This window comes from Siphateles boraxobius, unplaced genomic scaffold, assembly GCF_051911475.1.
Source record: "Siphateles boraxobius isolate OS27281-9 unplaced genomic scaffold, OSU_SipBor_1 22, whole genome shotgun sequence".
NCBI lineage: Eukaryota > Metazoa > Chordata > Actinopteri > Cypriniformes > Leuciscidae > Siphateles > Siphateles boraxobius.
In genome coordinates this window covers 17,369,451-17,384,300 of record NW_027508833.1, presented here as the reverse complement: position 1 = coordinate 17,384,300, position 14,850 = coordinate 17,369,451, and the positions used below count along the sequence as shown (strand labels likewise).

General features: G+C 35.4%; 1 protein-coding gene across 2 annotated transcripts in view; it reads left to right on the top strand.

The window, feature by feature from the left end:
- syne1b (spectrin repeat containing, nuclear envelope 1b) overlaps positions 1-14,850 on the top strand; it is a 144,035-nt gene that overhangs the window by 122,132 nt on the left and 7,053 nt on the right. The window contains exons 1-16 of one of the 2 annotated variants that reach the window (XM_077238825.1): positions 309-383; positions 595-753; positions 1,835-2,001; positions 2,290-2,452; positions 2,541-2,728; positions 3,764-3,914; positions 3,995-4,177; positions 4,801-4,938; positions 5,013-5,204; positions 5,445-5,778; positions 7,190-7,258; positions 8,692-8,834; positions 8,958-9,084; positions 10,224-10,435; positions 12,136-12,336; positions 14,694-14,822. In XM_077238825.1, coding sequence (XP_077094940.1) covers positions 688-753; positions 1,835-2,001; positions 2,290-2,452; positions 2,541-2,728; positions 3,764-3,914; positions 3,995-4,177; positions 4,801-4,938; positions 5,013-5,204; positions 5,445-5,778; positions 7,190-7,258; positions 8,692-8,834; positions 8,958-9,084; positions 10,224-10,435; positions 12,136-12,336; positions 14,694-14,822 — 2,463 coding nt within the window. In that variant the 5' untranslated portion in view covers positions 309-383; positions 595-687. Of the gene's footprint in view, positions 1-308; positions 384-594; positions 754-1,834; positions 2,002-2,289; positions 2,453-2,540; positions 2,729-3,763; positions 3,915-3,994; positions 4,178-4,800; positions 4,939-5,012; positions 5,205-5,444; positions 5,779-7,189; positions 7,259-8,691; positions 8,835-8,957; positions 9,085-10,223; positions 10,436-12,135; positions 12,337-14,693; positions 14,823-14,850 lie in introns of those variants that run through there. The other variant, XM_077238824.1, reaches the window with a different exon arrangement.

The window sequence follows — 14,850 nt, the reverse complement described above, 5'->3', positions numbered from 1 at the left end:
TAAAACGCATCCGCAGATAGTCTTCAAATACACATTCTTATAACTAAATATTGGGCAAATAGAGTAGATATTTGCTGTGCAGCTTTAGTTGCATTTCCTTTTTTAGAAACATTACTGCATCATAGTATGTATAAATATATCTATTACTTTTGTTAGTAAAGAGTAATGCAAAGCACCAAGCACCAGCATTTGGCTGGAAGTGAAACTCAAATGCAAAGCAAGTATGTTTTATTTGTGTATGCTCTTTGTGGCATCCGGTGCTTGAGCTGAGACACCACAGGATGTGAATGTACGTTTGATATCTCAGTAGACACCGTTAACTGTAGATTCATACAGACCGTCAGAAACTCTTCTCTCATGCTCTATTTTTTAATGTTGCTCTGGTCCGATATTTTCCTTTTTCTTTAAAGTAGTTTTGGGCATGTGTAATAGTGCGTTTATTTACACTTTAGTTTAGCAAATTATGAAGATACAGAAAGACGCTGTGGCTAAATATTTGATTTAAACTGGTTGATTTAAACCTAAATTAAGCTTAAATGCTCAGTCATATTGTAATTACTGAAGGCCTATGTTTTTGTGTATTTGTCTGCGCAGTTGTGTCTGCGCAGACAGCAGGTGAGTGAGAAGCTGAATGAATGGGCCATCTTCAATGATAAATACAAGGAGCTGTGTGAATGGCTGACAAATATGGAAAGCAAAGTATCCCAGAATGGAGAAGTCAGCATCGAAGAGATGATTGAGAAACTGCGAAAGGTAACAGTTTAATCAAATCTTTGCCTTCATTATGCTAATCACTAAAAAAAATGATTGATTTTTATATTATATATATTTTAAATCATAATTTTTTTAAAATAAATAAGTAATTATATTATGTATAATTATATAATATCATTTTGTTAGGCAAATGTCTATGACTGGATCATTATTGCAGTGATTATTATGCTTCTAGCATGTTATTTGTTCGGCTAAATAGACTTTACAGAGTTCTTGACTCTTGCATTGCCAATACAAGATCTTCACCAAAAACGGATGCACTTCTTGATGGAAATAAATGTTGTGATGTTATTTGCATCTAGAGGTGCATACATTTTTGGTCAAGATCTTAAGATCTTGTATTGACAATCCAAGAGTCCAGCACTCGGTGAAGTCTCCTCCAGCACATCCCAAAGACTTTCAATGAATTTAAGGTCTGAACTCAGAAGTGCCAATTCATGTGTGAAAAGGATTCACAATTATTTCACAATTTGAGCCTGATGAATCTTGACATTGTCATCCTGGAATATGGCCATGATGTGTCTTCCTCCTACATGGTTGCTTAAGAAATGAGAAGCTACACACTCCATCAATAAGGGTTAGAAGAACTGTTGCTAAACATATAACATGCTAGAAACATAATAATCACAGCAACAGTGCTCCAATCATAGACTCTTAAGCATTTACTTATTCAAATCCAAACAGTGTATACTTTATTGTATACAGTCTATACTTTATATAAGTTGTTATATTTTTTTGAAATTATAATATTTAGAATAAATTATATAATTATATTATATATAAGTGTATTTAATTTAATTGTACTTTATTGTTTTAAGAAAGTTAGGGTTGCCTAATATTTAATATAGTATATACAACGAATGTAGCTCATATGGTGTATTTAGGAGGAAACTCCATTGTTACCCCTTTTTTGTATGAGGTGTTTGTAACAACATAACGATAGCCACTCCTTCAAAAGCAACTAGAATTTAACTGAATTTGACAAACTATAACTATAGTAACTTTAAGAATGCTTGTCCATGTCTCTGTCTAACTGCAGCACTGTCTCTCTGTCTCTCAGGACTATCAGGAGGAGGTGGCGGTGGCTCAGGAGAATAAACATGAGCTCACGCAGCTGGGTGAACGTTTAGCTCAGGCCAGTCACGAGAGCAAAGCCTCTGACATAGAACACAAACTCAGTAAAGTCAGCGAACGCTGGCAGCACCTGCTCGACCTCATAGGGGCCAGGTAACACACACCGCATTGTAGCTCGGTTGGCATTATCCTCATTATTTTTCACAAGATTTACTCAAAATGACTTTAAAATGTTGGAGAGCACCTGTCCAGTCACGTTGAGCCATGGTGCTCAGGTTTAAATCTGCATTGTGTGCGATTACTGTACATTTCCTCTCCCTACCTCATAAGTCTCCTGTTTTTAAAATGATGTAACATACGTTTGAATATTAAAAGACTTTTAGTTTAAAGTAGTATGCTGTATATAGATGCTGAACAAGGAGAACATTTCTGTCTATACAGAGCGAAGAAGCTACGGGAGACTTTAGTGGCCATTCAGCAGTTGGATAAGAACATGAATAGTCTGCGCACGTGGCTCGCCCACATTGAGACCGAACTGTCCCGTCCCATCGTCTACGACACCTGCGACTACCAGGAGATCCAGAGGAAACTGGATCTGCAGCAGGTACAAAAACACATGATGCATTCAAAAATAAACCCGTTAAGTTTATGCGCTTACTTCGGATAAAACATCGTTTTTGTTGTAAATCCAGGAGCTGCAGAGAGACATCGAGAAGCACAGCACAGGTGTGGCGTCTGTGCTGAACCTGTGTGAGGTTTTACTGCACGACTGTGATGCCTGTGCCACGGATGCTGAGTGTGACTCCATCCAGCACGCCACACGCAGCCTGGACCGGCGTTGGAGGAGCATATGTGCCATGTCCATGGAGAGGAGACTTAAGTATGACCAGCTGATGAAGCTCATACACATGTCCTGCATCCCAATTCGCATAATATCCGTCCTAAATAATATTAGAAATTAGAATTAGTGTCCCAAATCATAGTATCCTGAAATGAGTATTCCAAAGATACCCGGATTGTCTACTTTTTCCAGTTAGAATCTGAAGTGCAGATTCATACACACTCTAACGGCTAATATTGCCCACAACCCATTGTGTGTTGGACGAGGATTCGATTAGAACTACAAACACGAATAGCAAGTGTTAAAAAAAAAACATGGTGGATGTGCACGTCCAACGGTTAAGTAGAGAGGTTTAGATAAAGGGTTTGAGTGAATAATTATCAGTATATAACCGGACGAAAATATATGTATTCAATGTTATCCACATTATATTTAATCTTAAACAGCATTGTGAACTTTTGTAAAAATACTTTTGGTCTTGCATCAATATGTTGTTAATAATTAATAATAATTGTTAAATGTGGAGGATTTTAACTGGTACAGGATGATTGACAGGGCAGTTTAAACGCTGAAAGGATGCGTGTAATTAAGCGACATCTGTTTGTTAAAGATGCAATTATGATGAAGCAGTATGTCCCAAAGCTAGCCTACTCTTCTGCTACACACTCAAAAGTGTGTACTTTTTCTTCACAAAAACAATACATACTTTTAGGGCATTTGAGCACATTGCTTTGTGGGATAGTGTGCAGTATACAAGTGAGCATGATGTATCCTTTTTTGCTTTTATTATTATATTTTCTATTTTTATTTTAGTCATTTTATGTAAATTTTTTTTAGCGTTTTAAATATTTGTATTAACGTTGATTTATTTTTAGTTTAGTTTGTTTAAAGAATTTTTAGTACTTCAACTTTTTTTTATTTCAGTTAGTTGCCAAAGCAGCATTTCTAATTTTCGTTTAAGCTTTTTAAGTTTTTATTTTATTAAAAAATATTGCGACAATTGCACTGCTGAATATGTGTTATGTATCTGCTAAATGTCAATTAACCTAAACCTAAACCATGCTCTTTTGAAAGAATTGAGGAGACGTGGCGTCTCTGGCAGAAGTTTCTCGATGACTACGCTCATTTTGAGGAGTGGCTCATGGTGTCGGAGAAGACAGCCGCACTGCCAAACTCTTCAGGTGTCCTTTACACTGTTGCCAAAGAGGAGCTCAAGAAATTTGAGGTGAGATTCATCCAGACTGAATGAATGTAGTATTAGTGAACAGATTTATGATATTAACACTCATTTATGTGCTTTTACAGACATTCCAGCGGCAATTGCATGAAAGTTTGACGCAGCTGGAGCTGATCAATAAACAGTATCAGCGACTGGCACGTGAGAATCGCACTGACGCGTCCTGTAGTCTGCGAGAAATGGCCCACGATGCCAACCAGCGCTGGGATAACCTACAGAGAAGAGTGCCCTCGGTCCTACGCAGGTTAAAGGTACAGAGACATTTGATTCGTTTTAACATTTTAACATTTATACAAATATAATAGTCATCATCACTATATATTATAATAAAACAAATCTGTGAAAAGAACTTATTTTGTTTTCATGCTAATACAACATTTCTTTCATGCCTATTAACTGCTCATTGAAATTAGACTAAGTTAAAGTTAAATTAAAGTTAATTTATCAAATGCATAACTGTATCCAGCACTAACTGTAACCATTTTTTGAACTGAAACTATAGACATGAACAAATGAAAGCTAAGCTTTAAAAGTTAAATATTTTGTATTGAAATATACAACAGCTAAAGAGAAAAAAATTGATGATGATACATATATAAGGTGGATTATTATTTAAATGACTATTTTATATTAATATTATATACATAATAATATAATTATTAATAAATATATTATTTACAACTTAAAAATAAGTTAAAAACTTAAAAACATATATATTATTATTAATAAAATATAATATTATTTAAAGCATATTTTAAATGATTTGTTGTTAGTATTATTTTGTAAATGAACCTTTCAGTCCATTCGGGTAAATACAAGTAAGCTTTTACTCTGAGTATTTTTGATCGGAAAAATTTTTTAATGTCCACCACAGCACTTTATATGTCAGAGGGAGGAGTTTGAGACGGCGCGAGACTGTATCCTGGTCTGGCTGACTGAGATGGACCTGCAATTAACCAACATTGAGCATTTCTCAGAATGTGACGTCCAGGCCAAAATCAAACAGCTAAGGGTACGTATCTGACCTTTAGCCCTGCACATATTCTCTTGTGTCATTCTCTTATGGAGGTTTTCTGCCCCATCCAGGCGTTCCAGCAGGAGATCACTCTGAACACAGGCAAGATTGACCACATATTTCAGCAGGGTGAAGCTCTTCTAGAAAAGAGTGAGCCGATAGATGCTGCTGTGATCGAGGAAGAGCTTGAAGAACTGCAGCGTTATTGCCAGGAAGTGTTTGGACGTGTGGAACGCTACTACAAGAAACTTATACGATTACCGGTACATTGAATACATCAGATGCCTTTTTCTGACTGATATTCATTTGCAGTCTTTCTTTTTACATTCATTTCATTTCCATATTTATTTATAATTACCTTTTTATTTTAGATTTAGATTTTTTATGCTTGGGTTGTTCATTTATTCTTCATTCATTTCACATTTTATTTCATCCACTTAAATAAATGTAGTCAATGTTTAGTCAAAGTTTCAGTCACCAATGATCATAACTTCTATATCCAGCTCACAGACGATGAGCATGACGTCTCGTACTCGGACCGGGAGTTTGATCTGGACGAGCCTGGTGACGTGTCCAGCTTTCCGTGGAGCGAGCGCCTGGGTGACGGTTTTCTGTCCCCTCTGCCCTCCTCCAGTCGGTCTGCATCGCTGGCACCTCCTCTACGGGCCGAACGGTCGGGTCGAGACACTCCGGCCAGTGTGGACTCCATCCCTCTAGAGTGGGACCATGATTATGACCTGAGCCGGGGTTTGGAGAGCGCCAGCAGAGCCTTGTCCTCCGAACCAGGAGATCAAGGAGAGGATGGATACCTGCAGGGCTCAGCATCTGCCCTCTCAGGTCAGTGTGGGCTCTTTAGTCCAATAAACACATAAGAGAGAATAAGTAAGGGATAATGTACATCCATCCGGCAGAGCGGCACGATTAATCGTTAAAAATCACACAATCACATTCCTAAATGACAACGATCCATCCGTGGCCCTGTCCCAAATGGCACCCTAATCTCTCGCAGTCTTCCTCTGAGTACTCATCAGTGCCGGCTCTGCAAAAGTGCGCATCGAGGGCGCATATCGACCACAAAGCATCCTTCTGACACCTAAATAACCTAATCACAGAAGTACTGGAATAAAAGTTTATAGTTCGGATATAAGCACTGATGCTTACTGTAGAGATCAAAATCGAGCAAATCACCTTTTGAAAATAACTTAAAATAACGATTGTATCAATGTCATTGTTACATCATTAGGTGGTGACAAGTGACTGTTACAAAATGTCATTGTTGTTGAATCATTCATTTAAGAGATTTGTTTAGAAACGCTGATTCATCCAGTAATGAAACAAGCAAATCATTGAATCATTAATTTAAACCAATTTTTACAAATACTTCATTCAAATGAATTAAACATTTCCAATAGACTGCAGCAATTAACATTTTGTCAGAACCTCTAGTAAATGACATGTTATTTTGTTTTAGTTGTCTTTAGAATCGTGATCTCTATTTGAAACAAAAATTTTGATTCTCCATTTGTTCTGAATCGTTATAAAAAAAACTGATAGAGTGATCAGTACTCAGACACAAAGCTTATTACAACAAAGTTTATTACATGGCTGCTTGCCACATAAGTAAATAATGAGACACAAAACATTGATTTGAAATATTTTATTAGCTCATTAAATGCAAAGCTTCCACATAGAGAAACATTTCCTAGCAAGCAAATTTGAGCCTAGATGAATAAACAAGTTCGAACAAGACATAATGTAGTTTTAATAATGTAGTCGTTTTACCAGCTTGATTTCAATAAAAACTCACAAGGACTCATGGACTCGCAAGGAAGATTTGAGTTCTGAAACTTGAACAGAAAAAATCAGGATGTTTTTATTGTACAATGACATCTTATGTAAATGACCCATTTATACTTTCAATTTACAGTAAATACAGTCAATAACTGAGACACAAGATTAAGTTTAAATGTACCTAGAAAGAGCGCGTCCTCATTGTGACACAAGAGACGCGAAAGAAGTGTCAGCTTCAAATACCAGGATGACTCCTCTTTGTACACGCTTTGCTATTGACGACGGTCATTGTTGGGGAATGCCGTGACTTACCAATCAGAATCAAGCATTTCAGAGAGCCAAGTAATTAGAGAATATAAATGAATCCTGTGAGATTTTAAATTGACCTGAACATTTTTTAGTGTGTTTCAGCATTCATTCATGTGTTGCACTGTATGCATGTATATGTTTCTTTCAGATGTAGTGATTCCAGAGAGTCCTGAGGCATTTCTAAAACTTACTGAGCAAACTCTGAGGTCCAGCGCTGGTAGGCAACAGCAGTCTCAGAAATCTGGGACTCACTCTCTAGTCTGTTGCCCGATTTAGTTTCTACTCACAAGCCGAATCAAAGCACAGAGCCTCGTGCCGCGACCATCGGCTGCATTTTCTAACCCTTCTCTATTGATTTGTGTTTTCACACAGTATTATCAGTTTTCCAGTGTTTGCATGTAGTGTCACAGGTTGATGCACACTGAGTTCACTCTGGTGTTTGTCCTTGGTTTCTAATGCTTTTGGATTTCCAAATCAACAGCATTACTCACAGTATTTTACAATCAGAGCAGACTGTGATTTACAAGAAATGCAAATAAACTATTGTTTATCATCTAATCTATTGAAATCAATTGTTTACTCTTTGAGTATTAGTGGTCGACTGGGTTTTTTTTTAATGGCCGTTGCCAATATCTAGAGGTCACAAGGTTGCAAATGGGAGGGAATTTTATTTTTAGATTTATTTATTTGTTTATTACTTATTTCAACATGATTTCATGACACTAAAACACATCTCATTACTGTTAAACATAAGCATACTTTTTGTAATTAGATTCTCATTCTTATTTTTTCACTGTATTACACTAAATACAGTAATACAAGGAATTTAGTTTAAATTAGTGTTAAGATTATCTAAAAACTTTGATAGTATTTATTAACATTTTGAATTAGCTTTTTTGTTTTCATTTTAGTAGTTTAAGTTGTAGTCATTTTGTTGTGTTTTTAAAATATTTCTATTTAACTTTAGTTTATTTAAATTATTTATTTAATTGTATTACTTTCAACTTATTTTATTTCAGTTAGTTGCCAAGGCATCACGTTTTTAAGTTTAAGTTTTTCCATCTAATATATATACTTTATTTTATTTCAGCTTTATCTCAATTAAATATATTTTAAATAATTTTACTTACCAATAACAACACTAGTTTAAATAAGAGATTCATAAATACTACACAATTTAAATAATGTATTACAGTAATAATAAGATTGGATATATATATATTATTACGCAAATGACAATTCTGTGGGAAAATGTGTTTAATTGCCTTGAAAATATGATCATAAGCTTGATGTCGACAGATGCCAAATATCAGCCAATCTCCATTATGCCAAGCCGTCATTGTAAATAAGAAAATATTTCTTAATTGACTTCCCCAGATAAATAATGCTGAACAAACAAACAAACAAACATGCAATCTTATATTAATATTGAAGAGCAGTATTCACTCTGATTGTAAACTGCTTTGACTAATGATCAATTTGATTAGAAGCTCCTAGTATGTTTGACTAATGAGAAAGCAATGTTGTGATGTCTTGTCTCTTGATCATGCACTGCATTAGGCCTGAGAATGACAACACGGTTCCACTGTGGAGTTCAATGCGACTTCCTGTTGTTCCTGTAATAATGAGTGTTTTGGTGTTCCTCTACAGGTGACACTGGCTCACTGGAGACTCACATCAGACAACTGGATAAAGCTCTTAACACCAGCTGCTTCCATCTTCAGCAGACAGAGAACATCATACGCAGCCGAACTCCCACTGGCCCGGAGCTGGATGCCACATACATGGGTTATGTGAGTTAAAAATCATATAGGACTATATCAGGGGAACTGTCACTGTAGTAAAAATGTGCTTTGAATTAGAAAGCATTTGCTAGATGAATACAATGACTTGTTTGTTATATTTAATTTTCTCAGATGCGTCTTCTTGAAGAATGTCGTGGCAGTATAGATGCAGTAAAGCGAGTGGGATTTGAGCTGAAAGACGAGGATGACAAGACATCAGGCTTTGTCAACCCCAACAGCTCTGAGTCCCAAACCTCAGGTACAAAACCATATCATACACTGTGCCGGGCACATAAACACATGTATTCTTCTCATTAAAACTAATGCTTGTAGTATCCTATATAGGTAATAGAGCAGAGGGAAATGTAACATTATAAATGTAACAAAGTTCATTGATAAGGGAAGAAGGAGGCTGGAACTGGCGAACGTTCAACACACTTTAACCCTCATCCTTCCCTTGCAAAATGACCTGAAGCCCTAAAATTATACTTTTTTTTTTTTGTCCAGAAAGATTATTTCATTTTGATATTTTTCTATTTTTTGGGAGATTTTTTGTTATTTTTTATTTGATTTACCTTTAAATTACTAGATTTGATCAATACATAATAAATAAATAAATAGTAATTTAGTAACTTAAGCACATTCCTCACATTCTTTCAACTTAAATTCAAAATATCTCAATTTCATTCATAAACCTTTAAATTCAGCTTAAAATATCTTACAATGGGTGTCTTTGCCAACCTCTTGTGGAATATTTTTTATATAACATGATATTTCATGACTCTAGCCATTCTTATACCTTATAGCTATAATATTAGATTATTATAGCTCTATTTAGAGCAAATGAGCTGTTCTGCTGGGTCCTAAAGTCAGTTTTCTCTTCAGTATGCATTCAGATACACATGTAGACATTATAAAATATTTTTTTTTGTTACGTTTTAGCATTTTAAGTTAGCATTTTGAGCATTTTTAGGTTTATGTATGTGTACTGAAGCATTCCTTGCATTCCATTCATTCCTATGGGAGTCGAGGGAAGGATTTGTTACTTTTTTAAATACAAAAAAATCCTCGAATCCATTCAATTTTTTTGTGTGTGTATTTGTGGTTCAAGTGCGACAAAAGTCCTGAGGTCTTGGACTAAATGAAAGTACTTCCCCCCCCACCAATGAACACTCAATTTTTTTTATTTTTTGAAAAATATTTTCCGGGTCAAGATGACCTGAGTGAAGGATGAAGTCCAAAAAAATGTTTGGATTTTGATTTCCTTTTGTCTGATGCATCATATAATGTAATAATGTCTGTCGGTGTTATTAAATATTTTTGTTACTATAAAGTGTAACCCAGATGACATACAGTATGCAGTGATGCAGAGCTCTTAACAGATGTTGTGTTGTGCAGGTGTGATCGAGCGCTGGGAGCTGCTGCAGGCTCAGGCTCTCAGTAAAGAGATGCGCATGAAGCAGAACATGCAGCAGTGGCAGCAGTTCAACACAGATCTGAACAGCGTCTGCAGATGGATGGACCAGACGGAAGAAGAGCTGGAGCAGCAGCGGGGACTGGACCTCAGCGCCGACATACACACCATCGAGCTACGCATCAAGAAACTCAAGGTCGGACACTCACAGACACAGCTATTCTTGTTCTTAACTAGAAGTATTATTTTAAAATGAACTGTAAATTAAAAAAAACTGAAATAAGATATAAATATTGGATGAAAACTAACTGAAATACATTGGTAACACTTTACAATAAGGTTTTGTTTGTTAACATGAGTTAACTATGTTAGTTAAATGAACAATGACCAATACTTGTACCACATTTATTAATCTATTTACTAATAAATGTTAAAGATCAACATTGTGTCTGCTAACCTTATTTAATGTACTGTGAACTAGACTAAACAAACATTTTTATAATTAACTTTAATATAAAATTTTAAATTTAATTAATGCTGCAAAAATATATTCATTTGTTAGTTAATGCATTAAGTAATGTTAACAAATAAAACCTTATTGTAAAGTGTTACCAATACTTTTATGTTACAAGTACTAAAATTACTAAAACTGAAAAAACCTATAGACATAACACACCATTGTGAAATGTATCATCAACTGTCCTGGCTGACCCCACCAGGTAGAAGGCGTTTTCATTGGTTACAATTTATTTTTAAATGTATTTATATGGATTACCCTGCTTATTTAAAACAGTATTTAATTCCGTTTAGGTCATCTTATAACTTGCGTCATAATAACCAAATTAATTTTTTCATTCCTCAGATTAATAAAGAAATAGGAAGATATGCATTTCAATATAAAGCACCGTACGAATGGAATAACCTTCCAATTTCAATTCGCTCTTTAACTTCTTTTTCAATATTTAAGAATCACCTAGCTCAACATCTTCTGAATATATGTAATTGCTTTTGAATTTTTTTTTATTTTTACTGGTGTCATTGTAACCTATTTTTGGTATGGCACATACATTTTTGTTTATTTGTGTCTAGATGTGTGTTTAGGTACATATTACATGTGTTTACTTTGTTTAGGGATGAGTGCGTCACCTTTAGAGAGTCTTGGATGAGTGAATGTCTTGTTTGTATTGGTTTTAGTTATATATTTCTGTACTTACCATTATTGTAAAGTATGTTGTTTTTTTCTTATTTTGTATTTGTTTTTTTGTTTTTGTTTTTTTATGTCTTATTTGACAGCTGTCGTAAGGGCAGTTTTTGTATCTAGATTTGAGGACCCCCTCGAAAACGAGATGGTCCATCTCAAGGGGTTATTCCTCCTCAATAAAATAAATGTCAAACATGACAAAAGCACAAACTAAAACGTAACCCTGTAAGGCCTGACAAATTAAATAGTTAAACTTTTATTTTTTAAATTGAACAGTTTATTTAACCTTTAGACAAAATCTGAAAAATAAAATCTAAAAAAATGTTGTATATGTGGAGGAAAGGCACCTCAAAACTGATTTTGTATAGTGGCTGATATTTATATGGTCAAAAGCAAAAAGACACGTGAACCATGACCTGAAAGTACATTTATTGTACAATGCTTTTTACTTGCTAAAAAAGTATAAACTACAAATCAGATGCAAGAAGGCATGTAGTAAATTGTGTACAACTGGGTTTTTATAAAAGTTTTAAGCATGTTGTTCGTTTAGATCATTAATATGAAAACATAACAATAAAAGCTAATTCAGAATTATAATACTAATGCCATATTCTTTGAAAGGGTTATCTTTTTTGTTTTTGTCCAGCTTGTTCATTATTGACACTTTTTCTCTGTTGACCTGTGACTCCACACAGGAGCTGCAGAAGGCTCTGGATAAGCGTAAGGCCATCGTGCTGTCCATTAACCTCTGCAGCGCTGAGTTTGTGCAGTCGGACAGCGAGGAGGCACGAGACCTGCAGCGACGGCTGAAGGAGATGAATAACCGCTGGGAACGTCTGAGTGGTTCTCTGGATGAGTGGAGGAATGCTCTCCAGCACGCTCTCATGCAGTGCCAGGCAAGAAACACCTCACCAACAACTCATCTTGAAGCGGTTATAAGATGTACACTTTCAGATGACATTCATAACGTCTGCTTTCATATCGACCATGCATCTTGAAAAAATTCTGCTGATTTGCAGAAAATATATCTAATATTACCTAATTTAATGATGCTAAATTTAAAAACATCAGTAAAAAAAAATCACTTCACATCACTTACTTTTTTCTCTCACAAAATAACAATGAAGATTTTTTAAGTTATATATCAGCTTTCAGTTTTAAAGATTAAAAGTAGGATTCAAAATGTATCATTTAACTTGCAATCTGCAAAGAAGTGGAAAAATGTTCAAATACTCAATTTAATGTCAAAGAACGTTACAAAACGTTTTCTCACGGCTCTCATCCCCTCCAAGCTTGCCACACTACGAAATGTACACTACTTTGTGAAAAGTATGATGTGCTAGAGTGTCTTTGAAATCAGCTTCCAAAAATGAGTAAGAAACAAGTGTTGGATTTCATTTAGCAAATGTGATGCAGGGCGATGTAAATGTTTAGGTGCTAAAAACACAGACTATGCAAAATTGTCATGGGGTGGTTTATAAACGCACACAAAGATGAAGATGAAGGTAATTATATCATATTTAATAAATCAAATGGGTAGTCCAAACAAGTGTAGCGAATTAGCTCTATGAAATAATAATAACCAATCATAACTTGTTATAATTGATTATGAATATTTGGGTCAGTTAATCGGATTAACTTGATGTAGCTACATTAACATTACAACCAATTACTCAGTTCGTCCTGTGAACCTTCAATATTGGTTATTAATTAACTAATAGAAATGTACATTTCCAGGGCATGGGAAATGTCTTTCTTACTAAGTACTACTAAGAGCAAATAGTCAAGATCGATTTGATTAGTGACTCCAGATATATGAGCTTGAGACACGGACAACTTAACGTGTGACATGAACAAGATTTTATTAACTAGACTAAACATTTAAACTACTCTAACATACACATACATACATGCATACAGTTTACCAAGGGAAAGAGAGCCGAAGCAGAATACAGGAAAGCAAGAAGTTATAGCATTGTTTGAAATTCAGCAGATCAACAGCCTTGAGCAAACCATCAGTTTAGTTCTAACACGTCCTTTAAAAGGTTTAAGGATAAGTTTAAGGATAACTGTATCAAGTAATGAGATTAATTTTGATACTTGCATGTCTCGCCCATTTGAATGAAACTGTCCTGATGCAATTTGTTGAGGCTCCAGTTGATCTTTGCTGATGTTTTTTGATGAGAGAGAACCAGTTGAAGTCAGAGGATCATTGGTGAAGGGAAAGACAAGGCCGCAGCCTGGCACAAGCTCGGGGTCCTTAGAAAACTTCCAGTTTAGCATCATCTTCACATCAGGACTTCTCAGGAGGGACCAAGAGAAAGAGAGAGCTAAGAGAGTCAAGAGAAGAGCTGATCTTGATCAGCGATTTTTAAAGGGTGAAGATGTCACACCCTCTGGAGGTGTGTGAGCCAATAAGAAGTTGTCCCTTTGGAGGGAGATTTTGGATGTTCGAGCAGGAGATTTGAATCTGTAATTTCATTGGGTGTTTAAGAAAAAGAATCTTCAAGATTCATATAATACCCATGCGTCACAAAGTTAGCAAAATGTAATGTAAATTAACAAATGGGGAATGAAGATTGGAGTTTATAGAGACCAAACATGCCACACATATGATTTTGGTTAACCATAGTATGCAAAGTCTGAAACATTAACTCATTAGAGTTTACAAGAAAACATAGGCCAAAACAACATAAAAGGAAAATCATGAGATGCGAAAATTAGATACATGTTTATACATTTCTCAAGTGGTTATACAGTATATATAGAATATGTAGGATTAATGGGGTTTACTTCTCAGTAAGAATTAAGTGAGTGTCACATCTCTCAGGAATTGCCTTTTTTGGGTCGTAAAATTTGTTATCAATGTAACAGGACACTGTGAGTGTCTGAGTTCTGCCAGTGGTGTTAGCTTCATTGTGATGTTAGTTTCGGGGGAAGTTACACAGATCTTTGTTGGGAGAGTGAGTTTGCCGGACTATTCATTAAATATAATGAATAATTTGTGTGTGTCTGATTGGTCCTGACGCTACACAAGAACGGAGCAACATACAACACATCCACTAAAGACGACACCGGACACTATAACATAGATACAGGCGATGAAATGGTGATCAATGAATGCACAGCTGAACATAATTAGTGTCTGTGACAACAAATGAATGATTAATGCAGACTGACAAAACACATTATGAGTCCAAACAAACGTGATTGTGACAGAAATCATCTGATTTTTGTTTTTCTTACTGCTCAGGACTTCCACGAGATGAGTCACGGTCTCCTTCTGTGGTTGGAGAATATTGATCGCAGAAGGAATGAGATTGTCCCGATTGACCACACTCAGGACAGCGATACACTTCAGGAGCATCACAAAACGCTTCTGGTAAATGATTTCTCTTTTCTGTTTACAC